General features: G+C 44.0%; 1 protein-coding gene across 1 annotated transcript in view; it reads left to right on the top strand.

Annotated features, from left to right (window-relative positions):
- Window positions 1-14,739, top strand: part of Fig4 (FIG4 phosphoinositide 5-phosphatase) — a 145,809-nt gene extending 131,070 nt beyond the window's left edge. The window contains exon 23 of the mRNA XM_004660626.3: window positions 14,436-14,739. Within this exon, the coding sequence (XP_004660683.1) occupies window positions 14,436-14,613 (178 nt within the window). The 3' untranslated portion in view covers window positions 14,614-14,739. The remainder of the gene's footprint in view (window positions 1-14,435) is intronic.
- The last annotated feature ends 5,261 nt before the right edge of the window (window positions 14,740-20,000 follow it).

Below are 20,000 nucleotides of genomic sequence, written 5' to 3'. Positions count from 1 at the left end.
AGAAGAGAAGAGAAGAGAAGAGAAGAGAAGAGAAGAGAAGAGAAGAGAAGAGAAGAGAAGAGAAGAGAAGAAAAGAAATCCTTTTCTGTGAAACTTAGAACTACATATTGGAAGGACATACCACATATGTGAGAGTGTTGACCCAGAATAACACCAGGATGCTGTTTGCGCTAATGTCAATGAAAAACATCCTCCAGACATCTAGACCTAAAGTGGTTATTTTGGGGGGGATTGGCTTGGGCAGGTGACTTGAGGTAGGGTGTCGCCTTAGCCCAGGCTGACCTGGAATTCACTATGTAGTCTCAGGCTGACCTCGAACTCCCTGCAATCCTCCTACCTCTGCCTCCCAAGTGCTGGGATTAAAGGTATGTGCCACCATGCCTGGCTAGACCTAAAGGTTTTAAGAGAACAAATACGTTATCATAAGATTTTTTTTGGATGCAACATTTCAGGCCAGAAATATATTTCAAATTATCAAGGAAAGAATATGTGAGCTGAGAATATTATTTTCAGAGCCTTTAAGTGTAAAAGCAGAAATGGTGTTGCTATTGATAAGAACTCGGGCAATATTGTTCCCATGGATCTAGTGGAAAATGAGCTTTAGACAGAAAGACTGGAGACATTGCTATGGTTTAGGCAAGTATCCCCACAGACCCCTGTGTTAAAGGTCCCCATCTGGATATGCTACTCATAGAGCCTATAAAGGAGGGGTCTAGTGTAAGGAAGTTAGATATTTAGGGCATGCTCTCAAAGGGGATAGAGACCCTGGCCCCTCCTCTTCCTCTCTGCTTCCAGCTGTATCCTGCCATGAAGTGCAACCTCACCAGCTGTGCACAGGCTAAAACCTCTAAATGTACCATAAGACTTTTCTCTCATTATGAGCTGATTACCTCAAGGATTTTGTCACAGTGACAGAAATCAGATTAGCACACACATAAAGCCCAGTGGGAAGAGTAAACTGTAGTTGCCTATAGATATTTAAAAAAAAAAGAGAAACAATATCTTAATGGCTATATGCTCCAACAGTGTATATTATTATATCTAGTACAACTCTGAATAAATTAAGATAAACATTCAAACATGAAGTCATATTGGGGTCATATTGATTCTGGCAGTATTCATATTGTTATTCTGGGTCTGTTGTATGTTTAACATGAGATAAAGCAAATAAACCATGGACTATTTTAATTCTGTCATACTTTTTGTACTGGAGACAAAATCCTCCTTGGTATAGAACATATGCACATTCATGCACCTAATATGTTTAAAATCTCAAGTTTGTGAAGAGTATTTTTTTTCTTTTTTTTTTTTGTTGTTTTTTTTTTGAGGTAGGGTTTCACTGTAGCCCAGGCTGACCTGGAAATCACCATGTAGTCTCAGGGTGGCCTTGAATTCATGGCAATCCTCCTACCTGCACCTCCCAAGTACTAGGATTAAAGGTGTGTGCCACCACACCTGGCTGTGAAGAGTATTTTATATATATATATGAAAATCAAATATTTAGAAAATTACATAGCAGAAAACCATGTTCTTAAATAGAAAAACCATTTCTTCAGATTTTTAAATGTTTTCAATTTATTTTTATTAGATATGGACATACTTAGTAAACAACATGTTGGTACCATTTTTTTCCCACATCCTTGCCCCTTTCCCAAAGAGGCCTTCTTTGTTGGGGATGCAGATCAACCCCATGGGGATTGTAGGTCATGCATTGTGGGGGTAGCAGTCAGTTATGGGAGAGAGGCCATGTCTCTGTGCATAAGGTCCCAACTTGTAGCTCTAACAATCTTTTTGCCCCCTCTTCTGCAAAATTCCCTAAGTCATGTTGGGTGCATTGTAAGTCTATTTCAGTGATGGGCTGGCCCTTAGGCCCTCTGGATCTCTGGTTTGGTAGCTGCTGAGTGCCCTGAGTGTCTGTCTCCTTCATCCTTGTGCTGATATCAGATTCATTAAGAAAGCAGCACTCTTTCTCATTTTCTCAATTCTTCTGTGGTTTTAGCTGGGGCTGGGGTGAAGTGTGCTGGGTCGTTTATCTCCTCAGGACTCCCGTCCCGTCTGAAAAAGAGAAGCAGATTCTCCAATGTAGAGTGAAGTCAGCACCAGTTAAATGGGATAATCATTATTAATTTAGAGAGAATTTAAAGGGTGTAGACCCTCTTATAGCCCAAGATTAGTGGGACCTTGACATTGGAAAGCAAAATCATTATCTGGATATGATTCTGACTTGCTTCCCAGTTCCAGATATGGTTTCATTTCCACTGAGTGGATCTGTTAGCCACTCCAAGAGCAGTTGTTTACCGTGTGCCACTATTGCATTTGTGTGAGCATCACCTCAGGTTGTTTGTTGCTGAGTAGCTTAGACTTTGAGTTGCTCGGACAGCTGTTGGTCACTTTCCCCCCAGTAGCTCATGTAGCATCTTCTAGTACTAGATGGGCTGTCTGCAGACTGGCTCTCTTCTGGATTCCAACCAGGTCTCTCCATGGTCCATGCTAACAGTGCATGTTGTCTTCAGCAGTAGGGTCTTAACCTCTGGTAGGTAATCAAGTGCTGTGACAGAAGTCTGTCTTGTTGGCTTTGGGAGACCTTGTAGGTCTTTCCAATCAACAGCTCATTGTGGGTGTTAACTGCATCCTGGTACAGGGAATGACAGGCCAGCTCCAAGGGAAAAGAAGAAAGAAAATGACAGAAAAATATAAAGAAAGAAAAACAGGAGAAATTTAAGGTTAGGCTTCATCCCACCCTCTCCATGGCCCTTCAATTCAGGTGCTCCCCTGAAGATCCTGTTGCGAGTTCAACCTTTTATTCTAACTTCCAGGATATAGGTTTCTGTGGTACCACTTTAATTTGAATTCAGTTTTGTGTCTCTCCCTCCCAACCCCCCACCCACCCACCCTTTCCCTTCCCGCAAGCCGTGCCCTCCCTATTGCCCAAGCCTCAAGATGCCTTTCAGGTATGTCAGCCACTCGTGCTGATCCAGGTTAGGAACCGCAGATGAGTGAGACCATGCAACGAATGTCTTTCTGTGATTGTGTGAATTTGCTTAGTATGATCTGTCCATGTTCGCTTCTTTTTCTACAAATTTCATTGTTATTTTTCTCTTACTGCTGAGTAGAAATCCACTGTATAGATATACCACATCTGGTTATCCATTCATCCAGTGATGGGCACCTGGGTTGATTCTAGTTTTTGGCTTTTATGAATTGAGCAGCTATAAACGTGGTTGAGCAAATATCTCTGAACTGAGGTGTGGAGCCTTTAGGGTAAATGCCCAGTAAGGAAATAACAGGGTCTGTTGATAACTCTATATTCATCCTTTTCAGGAGTCTCCATATTGATTTCCATGGTGGTTGTACTAGCTTACAGTCCCACCAACAGTGAATGAGTGTTCCTGTTTTTTCCACATCCTTGCCAGCCTTTTTTTTTTTTTTTTCATTTGATTTTTTAATGTTTGCTATCCTTACTGGAGCAAGGTAGAATCTCTAGTTCTTTTAATTTGCATTTCCCTAATGGTTAGGAATGTTGAACATTTTCTTAAGTGTGTGTTAGTCATGTGTAATTTGTCCTTTGAGAACTCCCTATTCAGTTCTCTGCCCCAATTTTGGAGTGGGTTGTTTGAAGCTACCTGATCAAAGTGGATAATGCTTTTGATGGGTTGTTGAATTTGGTTTGCAAGGATGTTGTTCAGGATCTTTGCATCTAGGTTCATCAGGGATATAGACCTATACTTTTCTTGTTGCAGCTCTGTCTGGTTTTGGTATATGTGTGATGCTAGCTTCATAATTGGAGTTGGGAAGGATCCCCTGGTCTCTGATTATGTGAAACAGTTTGAGAAAAAATGGCTTCAGGGGCTGGAGAGATGGCTTAGTGGTTAAGCACTTGCCTGTGAAGCCTAAGTACCCTGGTTCGAGGCTCAATTCCCCAGGACCGACATTAGCCAGATGCATAAGGGGGCACACATGTCTGGAGTTCATTTGTAGTGGCTGGAGGCCCTGGTGTGCCCATTCTCTGTCTGTCTCTCTCTCTCTCTCTCTCTCTCTCTGTCTCTTTCTCCCTCTGTCTGTCGCTCTCAAATAAATAAATAAACAAACAAACAAAATTAAAAAAATTTGTTTCAGTTCTTCAATGAAGATTTGATAGAATTCAGCTGAGAAGCCATCCGGTTGTGGACTTTTTTTTGGGAGAGGTCTTTGATTACCTTTTAAATCTTTGTGGATATGATAGGTTTCTTTAGGAGATTAATCTCCTCTGAGTTGAGTTTGGTAGGTGGTGTGTGGCTAAGAAGTCATCCATTTCTTCCAGATTATTTAATTTTGGGGAGTAGAGGTTTTGGAAGTATGCCCTGATGATTCTTCCAATTTCCTTGATGTCTGTTGTGATCTATCCTTTTCATATCTGATTTTGTTAATTTGAGACCTCTCTCTCTCTCTTGGCTTTATCAAATTGGCCAGGGGCTTGTCAACTTGTTTATTTTTTTTTGGTTTCATTGATTTTTTAAAAAAATTGTTTTTCATAGTTTCCAATTCATTAATTTCTGCTCTAGTCTTGATTATTTCTTTCCATCTAAGAGCTGTTTGGGTTGGATTCTTCTTGTTTTTCCAGTACCTTTAGGTGGATGGTTGGATTATTAATTTGAGATCTTTCTGACTTTGTAATAAAGGCATTCATAAGTTTTGGTAGGTTATGTTTTCATTGTCATTCAATTCTAGGAATTTTACAATTTCTGGCCTGGATTTCCTCTCCTGGTATACTGATGTTCTAGATGTTTGGTCATTTTAGGGTATCCCACAGTTTCCTCATATTCTGTTCATTTTTTGAACTTAGCAAAAGTTTTTGGCCTCCCGATCAATTTCTTCTGTCTTGTCTTCCAGGTCAGAGGTTCTGTCTTCCATGTGAGTAACTCTGTTAGTAAGAGGTTCTAGAGAGGTTTTTATAAGTTCTGTTTTCTGTTGTATTAGTTTGCATTGTGTCTGTCTCTTTTTTGAGGTAAAATTTCAGTTCAATTTTTTATTTTCTTGATGCCTCCTGGAATTCATCTTACATTTGATCAAGTCTTCATTAAGCTTAATCAAGTACTTGTTGAGTTCTTCCACTACTTGACTCTCCTTCAATTCATTCAGTTCTCTTTAAGTTTCCTTCAACCAAGTTAAGCTTACTGTCAAAAGCTGAACACTCTTAAGAGACAATTCTGTTCATTGATTTCATTGATATGATTGTTGGTTCTTTGATGGTTTGCTTCCAGTTCAGCGATTCTTTTGATCAGGGTCTCATTGCTTGTTGTATTTTCATTTTGGGATTGAATTTATGTTGATTTCTCTATGATTTCATTGGCGGCTTCCATTGTAGGACTAGACATTTGGTGGAGATCTCTGTTTTCTGACTTTTATTGGCTTTTTTTTTTTTTTTTTTTGAGTTGTGGTCTACCTATTTTAGGGAGACTTTTTATTTTATTGAGGAGGAAACAAGTTTCTGTTCTTTGGCCTGTGTACTCTCTGACTCAGGTGAACAGGGATGTTGGTACCCAGTGACCAGTCTGGATACCAGAGCAATAGGCTTGATTCCACAGCTCACGCAGGGACCATGCCTCCCCAAGCAAGGCATGATGGGACCTACTGGGTCCAGGGAACTAGAAGAAGCCAGGAAACAGGGATCTGGCCTACTCACTTCATGCTTCACCTGCCCACACACCAGGGTACCTGGACTGTGAAGAGTTTTTAATCAGGTCACTTCAGAAAGATAATTGGGAATCAGCTGGAGAGATGGCTTAGCAGTTAAGGTGCTTGCCTGCAAGGCTAAAGGATCCTGGTTTGACTCTCCAGGACCCATATATGCCAGATGCACAAGGGGGCATGTGCATCTGGAGTTTGTTTGCAGTGGCTGGAGGCCCTGACATGCCCATTCTCTCCCTCTCTCCCTCTTTCCGTCTCTCAAATAAATAAATATAATTGGAAATCATGTGGGAAATTGACAAAGGAAAAGAATCAAGCATATGAGTATTTGATTCTATGAACTCAACCATTGAGATGGGACACATGATTAAAGGACTGTGTATGATAACTCCTGTGTAGAGATATATATTAGGATAATGAGTGTGCACAAAAACTCCAGAATTTATGAGGAAGGAAACAGCAGGAAAGATGTTTTAGAATAGCACTGCTCAATAGAAGCTTCTGTGATGACAAAAGTGCCCATGTTGGTACTGTCCAGTGCAGTGGCCATCAGCGATGTGTGGCCAGTGCTACTGAGAAACTTTTAAAATGTACTTAATTTTAATTAATTTTGGTATAAACTTAAAAAGCCACATATGGCTAATGACTACCATATTGGGCAAGTGTAGCTTGAGTGCTACATATTGGATTTAGTTGAATTAGCCTTTAATCCCAGCACTTGGGAGGCAGAGGTAGGATCACCTGAGACTACATAGTGAATGCCAGGTCAACCTGGGCTAGAGCGAAATCCTACCTTGAAAAAAACTACGTATTTGCAAGCACAGGGGAATAGTGTGCATGGACCCAGCAGCCTCTAGCTACTGCAGACAAGCTCCCGGTGCATGCATCTACTTTGCATGGGCACTGGGGAATCAAGCCCACGATAGTAGGCTTTGGTAGCAAGCACCTTTAACTGGTGAGCTACCTTCACAGCCCAAGCAGCTTGATTTTTTTTTTTTTAATTTTTACTTATTTGAGAACGACACACACACAGAGAGGCAGAGAGTGAGAGAGAGAATGGGCGCAACAGGGCCTCCAGCCACTACAAATGAACTCCAGATGTGTGCGCCCCCTTGTGCATCTGGCTAACGTGGGTCCTGGGGAATTGAGCCTCGAACCAGGGTCCTTAGGCTTCACAGGCCAGCGCTTAACTGCTAAGCCATCTCTCCAGCCCTGATTTTTTTTTTTTTTTTTTTTAACATGAAGAAGCAAACACATCCTCACTGTATTATCTTGGTAGAGTAGTGAATTCCTTATTGGAAAGGTACAAGCAATCTCATGAGAGAACTAAAGAGTAGCAATGGACCTTGGTGACAAAATGTTAGGACAGTGTCCACAACTGAGGATTCACATCAGTGGTCAGCACCGAAGGCCAGAAGAGAGGGTCTTTTCATGGTGGTGGTTATCACAGCCACACCACCACCTGTCAGGTAACAGGGCTTTGATTTCCCATTAGAAGCTATGTAACCACAGAAAGACAAAAGTTACAAAGACTAAGACTGTTTTCCACTGGGGCTGGAGTGTCTTACAGGGGTTTTCCCTGCAAAGTAGAAGAAAGGATGAGACAGTCTGAGACCATCACCTCATTCTCGATGGGGTCCTCATCAGCCACGATATTCTCTTTGCCCTGTGACCCAGTCATGCCCAATATAGAACCATCTGGTAACATGAAAGTAACAGCTTTGTGGGGAAAACTTGAGGCTTTTGGTAGCAACAGAAAAAAAATGGCTGGGAATGGAAATAGATTATGTAATTCAAACCATTATTTAATTTCTGGAAATGCTATCTAGTATTTGATGTATGTCAACATACATGATTTTTAGCATATAGAAAAGTTACCACATATATAAAGTTATTAAAATTCCATAAGTACTGGGCAGTATTTCAGTCCTCACTACATCACCAAACTCTGAAAATATTTCAGTCTTGCCAACAAAATGTTTCTTGTCAAGCCAACTGGTTACTAGATATGTGGAAGTCAGCAAATAATCTCAACAGGAATTAAACTGTAAAGGGGCTTAAACATTAGTTGTACATTCAAGAATAAGATACAGTTATTATCAGAAATGGTCATGTTATAAGCAGCCACATTAAAAAAAAAAAAAAAAGCAGTAAAGGGCACCAGTAAGGATTTTCTTTTAAAAACATCTGGCGTGTCTAATAAATTTCTGCTGGCACTGCTTCCCTTCTGTGAATGGGAACTACAGTTAAGGCTAAATGTCATTAGTCCTCAGTGTCTGAGGAACTGAGCAGTGCGTGCTAAGCAGCCCATAAATGAATTGGCAACTATATTATCCTAAATAAGACTGCAACATTCCCTGAAGGGAAGTACAGAACTCTGTCAAGATGGAACTAGGTCTTGCAGATAAAGAGAAATGAGCCTGCAATGTAATTATAATATTTTATCTCCAAAAATACTACTGGCATTTGACAGAGGGGTAGTAGGCTTTATCCCTTTGGGGGCTGGAAGGAGAAGATTAGAAATACATTCTTCTCTGTTTATGGCCAGGAGATAAATGTGGAACATTTTTTTAACCATTAAAATACAATAACTCCACTGGAATGAAACAAAGAAAATCGTTTCACAATTTCTGCATCATTTAGTACCTAAGTACTTTTTTTTTGGTCCAGAAACACATGCCGTCTAATCTAATAAAAGACTATTCCAGGTAGTGTTGATAGCTGTTCCTTCGTCTCTTCACCCTTGCCCCCTGTGTTGATCTTAAATACTGTATTTCTTTCCTGGCTCAGCTGTGTATAAGTCAGTGGGGAAGTAAATGTCCCCTCATTAGGAAATGCATGGTGAGTCTAGGATTATGGCTCATGTCTTTGTAACTGAATGTTAAATGATGCTACCCCAGTGTAAGGCTAATAATATATGTTGTTTTAAAAACAGTTCATGCACTGGAGAGATTACTCAGTGGTTAAGGTGCTTGCCTGCAAAGCCTGAGGACCCAGGTTCAGTTTTCTTCCCCAGTACCCATGTAAAGCCAGATACATAAAGTGGTACATGTGTCAGGTTCATTTGCAGTGACTGGTTCATGGCACACCCATTCTCATTCCCTCTCTCTCTCCCCCCCACTTTCACACACACACACACACACACACACACACACACACACACACACACACACATATATATATATATATATATATATATATATATATATATGGTTTTTCTAGGTAGGGTTTCGCTCTAGCCCAGGCTTACCTGGAATTCCCTTTGTAGTCTCAGGATGGCCTTGAACTCACAGTGATCCTCTTACCTCTCCCTCCCAGATGCTGGGATTAAAGGTGTGCATCACCACACCTGGCAATAAAATATTCTTTAAATTCTAAAAAAATCAAATTCATGCTGAGCTGGGGAGCTGGATCAATGACTAAAGGTGCTTGTTTACAAAGCCTACCTCCTCAAGTTTGAGTCCCCAGTACCCACATAAAACCAGATGCACAAAGTGTTGTATGTACCCGGAGTTCATTTGCGGCCCTGGCAGTGCTCCTAGTACTTGGTAGGCAAAGGCAGCCTGAGTTACATCATGAGACTTTTGTCTCAAGAAAACAAGTCTTGGAACCAGGCATGGTGGCACATACCTGTAATCCAGCACTCAGAAAGCTGAAGCATTAGGATTGCGAGTTTAAGGTCAACTTGGACTACATAGTATGACCCTATCTCAAAGGAGATATTTAAGCAGGAAAAGGCTGAAGATGCATTTCAGTGGTACAGTTATTGCTTAGCATGAATCCCCAGCACAGTAAAAAACTGAATAAATAATTTAGCATTTTACGTACCTGTAGCAGACAGCTTCAGGTTCACTGAGATGAACTTCCAGACCAAACTCAGTTATGAAGGAAGGGATTTATTGAAGCTTACAGATCTAGGGGAAGTTCCATAATGGCAGAAGAAGCTGGCCTTTCACAGGACCAAACACAGAAGAAGCACAAGCCTAAAGGCACACAGCACAGCACACTTCAGGAACTCCAGCTAGGCTCCCTTTGCATATCTTTAGATTGAAATCTCAAACCCACCACCACACCTTAAGATCCACCCAGTGACACTGCCTCCAGCCAGGTGGCTGCAGATGTAAACTCCAAACTAATAAAACACTGAATATATTGGGGTCCATCTATTCAAACTACCACAGTACCTCACCCATATAAGTGACCGGCGTTGTCATAGACCAGAGGCTCTCAGGCCTCAGTGAGTATCAGAACCGTGTAGAAGGCTATTTAGAGCCCCTTTGCTGGGCCTCCAGCAGATATGCTCACTCAGCAGGTCTGGAGCAGGATTCGAGGAGTCACAGGTCTGATGCATTCCCCAGTGACGCTAAAACTGCTGGCTTGGGGACCGTGCTTTGAGATTCACTAATTAGGACTACAAAGAGTTCACTGTGACTGGATCATGATGAAACAAAGGGCTGTTTGTGAATCCATGTCTTCCTGCACTTTTTTTCGGATTATGCCAACAATATTGGGAATGGCTTGAGCTTCCTTCTGGCTCAAAGCCAATAGTAAATATATTGACATTGCAAAGGGAATAATTGTATTTTCTGACTTCCCGCATAAAACTTCTTTGGCAACACTGGTGAGGTAGGTATTGCAAGTATAAGCCTACCTGCCACTCAGTGGGAAGCCATTGAAGGTTAATATTTGGCATGTCATGTTTATTAGCGTTTGTAATCATCAGTCCCAGTACTCCATATGACCAGAAAGCAGCTTAGGAGAGGTGGTATGAGGACTTCCGATTCATTTCCTTACGAGAAGCACAAAGCATTGGGTGGCATTGGCAGGCACGGGGTCCTACGACAGTAATGACAAAAGATACAGCAACAGTTGGTGACTTATCTGTCTCTCAACTGAGCATAAGAGTTTTTAATTCCCACATGGTATTTTTGAACATGACTGGATGTCTAATACGACTCCTGCCAGAAACATCTTCACTAATGCGTAGGTGGGGTAAGGTGGGGGCAGGGTGCAAAGGTTGGGTTTCAAAGATAGGCAGAGACCATTAGTCCCATTTTCCAAATAGACTTTAAGCAGCTCACCTGTGTAATAGAGGGTGTAATCCCTGTGCTTCCTGCTTCCAGAATGGATGTGAACATTAAGTAAGATAATGTATGCAAAAGAGCTTTGAGCAGGAGCAGGTGCTGGTTGCTATAGGTAGTGAGATTGGGGGGAGGGAGGCCTTTGAGCAGGAGCAGGTGCTGGTCGGCACAGGTAGAGTGACTCAGAGGTCCTTAACAGAGACCGATTTGATGGTAGTCTTTCTAAACCTTAATGGGGTTAGTTGTTCAAGAGTCTTGTTAAAAAGCTTTGGCCCTGGGCTGGAGAGATGGCTTAGCGGTTAAGCGCTTGCCTGTGAAGCCTAAGGACCCCGGTTCGAGGCTCGGTTCCCCAGGTCCCACGTTAGCCAGATGCACGAGGGGGCGCACGCGTCTGGAGTTCGTTTGCAGTGGCTGGAAGCCCTGGCGCGCCCATTCTCTCTCTCTATCTGCCTCTTTCTCTCTCTGTCTGTCACTCTCAAATAAAGAAATAAAAAAAAAAAAGCTTTGGCCCTGAATATTAACCAATCATTAAAGAATTCTGGCATATCATTGTGAATTAAATTAACTATAAAGTGGCTGGGCATGGTGGCACACGCCTTTAATCCCAGCACTGGGGAGGCAGAGGTAGGAGGATCACCATGAGTTCAAGGCCACCCTGAGACTACATAGTGAATTCCAGGTCAGCCAGAGTGAAACCCTACCTCAAAAAAAAAAAAAAAAAAAAAAAAAAACTATAAAGTTGCTTTACTTTTTTCTGAGGGGTAGTTACCAAGAGTTCTTCTATGATTCCAACCATCCACCATTGTAATGCTGGGCTAACACTCCTTCTATGTGTTGACATAAAGTCCTGCTGCCCAGCAAACACTGAGGCTTAGCCATGTCCTCCTTGGTCTTTTTGTTTTCTGAACTTCAAGTAAATCACTTTGCCCTGTGGTTTCTGTCTACTTAGATCAGGATACTCTAATCCAAGATTATGTGAAATTATACAAGTGCTTTGAAAACTGACAGTGCATTATTTCATAAACTGTGTGTTAAATTGAAGTTGAAACATCTTACCCTGAGAAGCAATTGAGCTTGGCTTCCAGAATAACCAGACTATCTCAAGTTTCGTTACTTCAATAAAATTTAACATAGTTTCCAGCCATCCTGGAACTATGGTGGTGTAGATAAGGGAAAACTCAGTGAGCTGTCTTGATGACTTTTGGGGATAGTAAGAAAAGGTCACATTTAATTATATATAGTGCATCCTTGGACGTTTGAGCTTGCTAAGTGTGGGGAGGGTCTATGAAGACAGAGCTTGGTGCTAGGGCATGGGGAGTGTCTGTGAAGATGAGCTTGCGGGGCGTGAGGGGGTCTATGGAGATGAGCTTGCAGGGGGTGTGGGGGGTCTATGGAGATGAGCTTGCGGGGGCGTGGGGAGGGTCTATGGAGATGAGCTTGCAGGGGGTGTGGGGGGTCTATGGAGATGAGCTTGCGGGGGCGTGGGGAGGGTCTATGGAGATGAGCTTGCGGGGTTGGGGAGGGTCTATGGAGATGAGCTTGCGGGGGCGTGGGGAGGGTCTATGGAGATGAGCTTGCAGGGTTGGGGAGGGTCTATGGAGATGAGCTTGCGGGGGCGTGGGGAGGGTCTATGGAGATGAGCTTGCAGTGTTGGGGAGGGTCTATGGAGATGAGCTTGCAGGGTTGGGGAGGGTCTATGGAGATGAGCTTGCGGGGGATGTGGGGGGGGGTCTATGGAGATGAGCTTGCAGGGGGTGTGGGGAGGGTCTATGGAGATGAGCTTGCAGGGGTGGGGGGTCTATGGAGATGAGCTTGCAGGGGTGGGGGGTCTATGGAGATGAGCTTGCGGGGTGTGGGGGGTCTATGGAGATGAGCTTGCGGGGTGTGGGGGGTCTATGGAGATGAGCTTGTGGGGGGTGGGGGGTCTATGGAGATGAGCTTGCAGGGGGTGTGGGGAGGGTCTATGGAGATGAGCTTGCAGGGGGTGTAGGGAGGGTCTATGGAGATGAGCTTGCGGGGGTGTGGGGGGTCTATGGAGATGAGCTTGCGGGGTGTGGGGGGGTCTATGGAGATGAGCTTGCAGGGGTGGGGGGTCTATGGAGATGAGCTTGCAGGGGTGGGGGGTCTATGGAGATGAGCTTGCGGGGTGTGGGGGGTCTATGGAGATGAGCTTGCAGGGGTGGGGGGTCTATGGAGATGAGCTTGCGGGGTGTGGGGGGTCTATGGAGATGAGCTTGCGGGGTGTGGGGGGTCTATGGAGATGAGCTTGCAGGGGTGGGGGGTCTATGGAGATGAGCTTGCGGGGTGTGGGGGGTCTATGGAGATGAGCTTGCGGGGTGTGGGGGGTCTATGGAGATGAGCTTGCGGGGTGTGGGGGGTCTATGGAGATGAGCTTGCGGGGTGTGGGGGGTCTATGGAGATGAGCTTGGGGGGGGTGGGGGGTCTATGGAGATGAGCTTGCAGGGGTGGGGTGTCTATGGAGATGAGCTTGCGAGGTGTGGGGGGTCTATGGAGATGAGCTTGCGGGGTGTGGGGGGTCTATGGAGATGAGCTTGCGGGGTGTGGGGTGTCTATGGAGATGAGCTTGCAGGGGGTGTGGGGAGGGTCTATGGAGATGAGCTTGCAGGGGGTGTAGGGAGGGTCTATGGAGATGAGCTTGCGGGGGTGTGGGGGGTCTATGGAGATGAGCTTGCAGGGGTGGGGGGTCTATGGAGATGAGCTTGCAGGGGTGGGGAGGGTCTATGGAGATGAGCTTGCGGGGTGTGGGGGGTCTATGGAGATGAGCTTGCGGGGTGTGGGGGGTCTATGGAGATGAGCTTGCGGGGTGTGGGGGGTCTATGGAGATGAGCTTGTGGGGGGTGGGGGGTCTATGGAGATGAGCTTGCAGGGGTGGGGTGTCTATGGAGATGAGCTTGCGAGGTGTGGGGGGTCTATGGAGATGAGCTTGCGGGGTGTGGGGGGTCTATGGAGATGAGCTTGCGGGGTGTGGGGGGTCTATGGAGATGAGCTTGCAGGGGTGGGGGTCTATGGAGATGAGCTTGCAGGGGTGGGGGTCTATGGAGGTGCACAGCAGTAGAATTGTTTGCCTGTAATTGTTAGCAGTCCGGTTTGCTGAGCACTTGTCGCACAGCAGCACTACTCTTCTGAAGTGAGCACGGTATTGACGTACGCACACTTGTTCCTCACAGTCAAGCACTAACCAGGCCCGACCCTGCCTAGTTCCGAGATCAGAGGAGAGCAGACACTTTCAGGGTAGCATGGCTATAGACTCATTTGTTCCTCTCAACACCCAAGGGAACGAAGAATTATTGGTGATCACCCACCTACAATTGATTCCTATTCAATCTACCTTTTAAAAACCATGTAGTGCCCACAAGGAAAAAGCACAGGGTAGGTATAGCCGCCATTGCTTCCACTGTGAGTGGATGGATGCCCTGCCATAAAGCGTCACCCCACAGGCCTGGGAGCAAAGGCCACTGCCCTGCCTGGCATGAGGGAAGGCATGCCTGTGGTGCGGGTCCAGTGGTCTTCTAGCCAGGGCAGAAGCCAGCCAGTAGGAGCTGCAGAGGCCGTCTTTGCTAAGTTACTTGTTCAAGCTCGGCAGTTCTCAGCTGTTGAGATCGCAGCCCTTCGGGTCCTTTCTTTGTTTCCTGTTCATGAAGCTCTTTCTCCTTTCATCTCTTGTAGAACTCCCATCTCAGCTTTCTCAGAAGACAACATCTATGAAGTTCAGCCCCCAAGAGTAGACAGAAAATCTACAGAGATCTTCCAAGCCCACATCCAGGCCAGCCAAGGCATCATGCAGCCCCTGGGAAAAGAAGACACTGCCATGTACCGAGAGTACATCAGAAACCGCTACCTGTGAGGAGAGAGGAGCATCCCTTGGTGGCCCTGAGGAGGGCTGAGAAAGTCATGCTGGCTTAGGCTATAATCTGTTTTGTCTCATATTTAAAAGGTAATTTCCCTGAAGTCCTTGTCTCTCAAGCTTTCTGCTGCTTTTTTTTTTTTTTTTGAAAATTACAGAAATAAAGGAATGCCTGAGCTACTGCTGCTGCTGCTATTGGTCTGCTTTGTTTTAAAAATCTTTTCATTTATTTATGTGTGAGAGAAAGAGGCAGACAGAGAGAGAATGGGCAGGCCAGGGTCTCTAGCCACTGCAAATGAACTTCAGACACATGAGCCACCTGTTCACCTGGCTTATGAGAGTACTGGGGAATCGAACCTGGGTCCTTAGGCGTTGCAGGTATGCACCTTAACTTTTAAGCCATCTCGCCAGCCCTAGAATTATAACTTAATATGTTCTGATGGCTTATATATTAACCTTGTATTTTGACTAAAAAAATTTCCATATCCTGAAAGTCCTGTCCTTAAGAAATATTTATGGATAAAGGAACTAGATGTCAATAAAGTACTCTCAAATGGTTCAGGTAAAAAAGAACATATTGATAAAACCAATAATTAGCAAATCTAGATAAGGAGTCAAAAGGAGTTCTTTGAACTTATCCTACAGTTTACCTGTAAGTAAATTATAACAAAATGAAACATTAAAAATTATTATTCTGCATGACTTTGTGGTGTGCAGTTGTGTTATGTAATTTGACCCTGGTACTGAGGCAGGTGATAAGCACATCTGGCTTGTTCTTGGTACAGACACTAACTAAAAACTCTGCATTTTTTAACAGTTTAGCACAAAGGATTTGATTTCAGAATGTGTTTGCTATTATTACAAACTGTCTCAGTTCCCTAAAAGCCCTTGTTCCCAGAAGTAGCATCGAGAAGAGAATCCAGCCCTCTAAAAGAGAAAGAAAGCCTGTCACCCAAAATGACCTATGAAGTATCCCAGTTCTGAGGTACTGGGATGCTATGGAAGTGGGAAGATGTATCACACGGCACATAAATCCCCTTTTAGCAGATGGTTTTGATGGACACTGCCGTGAAATCAAGATTGGAGAATGACGAACAATAAGTAAGAGGGATTTTGTGTTGGCACAGTTCCCGCCTGTAGCACAGTAGCTGCTGCTATGTTGTCCCACGTCACAGAGGGACCTCCAGCCGTTGCTGACATGCCAGTCATAGATGGGACACTCATCTCCAGGGAAATGTATTTGTACCATGCATGGCTCCTGGGGATCCACCTATGCGAGACGATCATGAGCTGTATCCTAAGTTCTCTGACATCCAAAATCCATGTGTCCTTTGGTAATCTCTCTAAACATGACTTTAGTTACAAAATCAGGAAGCTAAGCCAGGTCTGGTGGTGTGGCCTATAATCCCAGCTACTAAGAAGATTCTAAATTCAAGGCATACCTGGACTACAAAGTGAGTTTAAGTCTGGGCAACTTTATGAGACCTTGTCTCCAAAAAGTGAAAAGATGAGGGCTGGAGAGAATCCTTAGTGGTTAAGGCACTTGTCTGCAAAGCCAAAGGACCTGGCTCGATTCCCCAGGACCCACATAAGCCAGATGCACAAGGTGGCACATGCATCTGGAGTTCATTCACAGTGGCTGGATGCCCTGGCATGCCCATTCTCTCTCTCCCTCTCTCCCCCTCTTTCTCTCTTAAATAAATAAAGGTGAAATATTTTAAAAAGTGAAGAGATGATTGAGGCTATAGTTAAGTGGTAAAGCACTTGCCTAATATATTCAAGACCCCAGGTTCAATCCCCAGTACTGAAAGAGAAACTGGGGGGTGGGGGTTGTTGTGTGTTTATGAAATTTAGAGCTAATTTATATGCAATGCACATGGCCCTGAAGCCTGGCATGCAAATGATGGTCAATGACAACTGCTTTTGATGAGAGGGATAGAGTAGGTGGTGGTCACAGCAGACAAACATCCTGATGTTTTTGATTCTGAACAGCTGCTTAAGTTCCATGTAGAGTTAACCTGATACTGATATAACATGATGGTATCCAAACTATCATTTTGTGATTAATTCAAATTAAGTTAGCTATATTAAGACTACTAGGTTACTTTAGTTTAGTGGTTCTAGGTTCTGTGACTTGAGAGAAAAGCAGGCATCTCATTTATCCTCTGAAAAGAAGTTAATGAGGCTTGAGAAATGGCTTAGTAGTTCAGATGCTTGCCTGCAAAGCCTAAGGACCCAGGTTTGATTTCCCAGTACCCATATAAGCCAGATGCACAAAGTGACACGTTTGCGGAGGCCCTGGTGTGCTCACTCATTCTGTCTCTCTCAAATAAAATATTTACGACCCCTCCCCCCCAAAAAAAGAAGTTAATGGATGGTGTGGTGGCATATGCCTTTAATCCCAGCACTCAGGAGGCACAGGTAGGAGAATTGCTATGAGTTCAAGGCCAGCCTGGGACTGCAGAGTGAGTTCTAGGTAAGCCATGACTAGAATGAGATACGATCTTAAAAAAAAAAAAAAAAAGTTAATGACCACAAGAAGTGTGTAAACAAAGGAAATATGTATCTGAAAGCACTGAAAAGCTTAGAAAATACAGAGGTTTTGCTCAGTTGTGGACCAAAAGGGAAGGAATGTGTAGTAGTAAAGAGTATAAGCCTTGGCCCTGCCACTCACTATGGCCATGAGACCTGAAGCAATCACTTTAACATCTAAGCGATTTTCTCATCTAGTGTGGACAGTTGTGAAGAAAAAGAAGACAATACATAGGGTAGGGTATGGCGTTGATCATGTAGTAATTAGTCATTAAATGTGAGCTCACGAAGATCAGTGAGGGTGTGTGCTACATGACCAAAAGCAGCTGATGGGAGGAACGTGTTTTTGTTGTTGTTTTGTTTTTGAGGTAGGGTCTTACTCTATGTAGTCCAGCCTGACCTGGAATTCACTGTGTAGTCTCAGCATGGCCTCGAACTCATGGCGATCATCCTACCTCTGCCTCCTGAGTGTTGGTATTAAGGGCGTGTGCCACCATGCCAAGGAAATAGTTTTTATTTTGGCTTACAGTCCTGAGGAGAAGCTCCTCAATGGCAGAAGAAAACATGGCATGAGCAGGGGCTGGGCATTCTGCCACAGCAAGTGGGACACCACAGAATAAAAGTGCGCCAAACACTGGCAAGGGAGACCTGGTTATAGCACTCATAAGCCCACTCCTGGCAACACACCTCCCCGGCAAGGCTCCGCCTCCCAAATTGCTACCTGCTGGGATAAAGCATGCAGAATGCGTGAGTTTATAGGGACATCACATTCAAACCAAATTCAGATGCAAAAGATGTTCAAACTTACAGAGACATTTAATTCTATCCCTCATGAGGAAAAGATAAAATGGATTTTTTTATACAGTCTGACCTGACATGATAATTAGAAAGGTCATATACTTCTATTTTCCAAATATTTTCTGTGAACACGCTGACCTGTGAATTTTTCTCTCTGAAGATACAGACAAAATTAAATGTTTTATTGAACTGAATTAAAGATGGCTCCATAATCAGGGAAGAGAGATTTATAAAGGATTTTTTAATCACTCATGATTTGCCAACATGTGGTATCTTTCCTGAAATTTATTTTTCAGAGTCATTGGGTTTTATTGAGGCAAAAATCAAACTTAATAAAATTTTACCAAACCTCTGTGGCTAGCCCTGTCTGGAAGTGAATCAGATGAGAATTTTTATCATCGTTCCCCACAGCTACCTAGATAATAAATTAAGAAAAGTAAAGCAGAAACACATTAACGTGATCTGCAATTGGCCTTCCTTGCTTAAACACCATCAAATGTAAATAAATAAGGATGGGAAATGTACACTGGTGCAGGTTTTCAGCTGGGTGCACACCCATAGCCCCAGCACTTGAGAGGTTGAGGCAGGAGGATTGTGAGTTCCGAGACAACCTGGCTTATACAGCAAGACCCTGCCTAAAGTTGGGTGAATAAATAATTTTAAACACCATCAATACAACTTGCATTATGTTTCATTGTCCACATTCTACCTAGTTGATTCTTTTGATGTGACAAATGAAAGCAAATTCTGCCTTCCCATAAGCCTCTTTCTCAAGCGTGACAATGCAGTCCATGTAAAGTCAGGCACTTCTGGGTAGTCACAGCATGCAGCAGGCTGAGAAGTGAGTGGTTAAAGGAAGATGCACTTGAATCTCTGGAAGGTCTTTGAAAACAGAACGAGTTAACATCTTTCTAAATGAGGTAGCTCGCGGGCAAGAAGATGATTCCCATCTCCTGCTGGACCTGAGTCACAGTGCTACCAGGCTGGTCCTTAGAGCATTCACATGAATGGCAGCCAGATGGTCTCTGGAATTGGGAGAAGATGAATGAGAATTAGTCTCTGCTGTCAGCTGCTCCATCCTGTCGGATAGACAATGGGTAACACAGGGCCTCAGTGCAGCGTGATCAGTGCTGGGAGCACATGAGGACCAAGTATCCAACCAAGACATTCCCTTTAGACCTGTGATGGTTCCCAACTCTACTTGTTAACGCACTAAACCTATGATCTCACAGCAGAGTTGTTCTCAGAATGTGGCTCTTACACACATAGGAGTTCTGGGACCTTTTGAGGGACCAGCCAGGACAAAACTGCTTTCACAATAATACGAAGAGATTATGTGACCTTTGTCGCCGTGTTGCCATTTGCACCAGTAGTGGAAGTGCAGTGAGGGCAGAATTCCTGGAGGTTTAGCATCAGCTGAGACAGGGGCGCCAAAGTATATTAGTAAGACAATGTAGCAATGACTTTCTTGTTGTTGGGTCCAAACAACTGACCAGAAGCAGCTTCTGGAAGGAAGGGGTTTATGTCCAGCTTACAGTTTCCAGGGTCAGTTTCATCATGGCAGGAAAAAGCAGGAGCAGACAGCAGCACATCACATTTTCACATCAGCAGAGAGGAAGTAGAAAGAGTACAGCAACCAGGGGTGCTAGGCTGTGACACCCTGAGGCCTGTCCCCAGTGACACCCTTCCTCTAGCAAGGTTCCACCTTCCTAAAGAGCATCACCAACTGGGAATTTAAGTATTCAAGTCATGAGGCCATGGGGATATTTTACATTTTAGGTGGTATGGCCTACCATCACTCAACACAAACTAACTTGGCTAGATCTCTCCCATGGAGTACAGCCTTGGAAGCATCCCAAGTGATGGACCAGGAGGTAAGCTTAAAGTACTTCAGTGGCTTGTCAAGTACAACAGTCATCTCAGAAATTACTGTTAAAAGAGCTGGGTTGGAACTAGCCTTTTTTTTTCCCCTTCATGAAAGACTATTTTTAGTTGCAAGAACAACTGTAGTTATTCAGACTTGAGTATTTGGCATACTTCTCTTGGACATGAACAAA

This window comes from Jaculus jaculus, chromosome 7 (assembly GCF_020740685.1).
Source record: "Jaculus jaculus isolate mJacJac1 chromosome 7, mJacJac1.mat.Y.cur, whole genome shotgun sequence".
Taxonomy (NCBI): Eukaryota; Metazoa; Chordata; class Mammalia; order Rodentia; family Dipodidae; genus Jaculus; species Jaculus jaculus.
The sequence above is the reverse complement of the archived record's forward strand: the minus strand, read 5'-3'. Positions and strand labels throughout refer to the sequence as shown.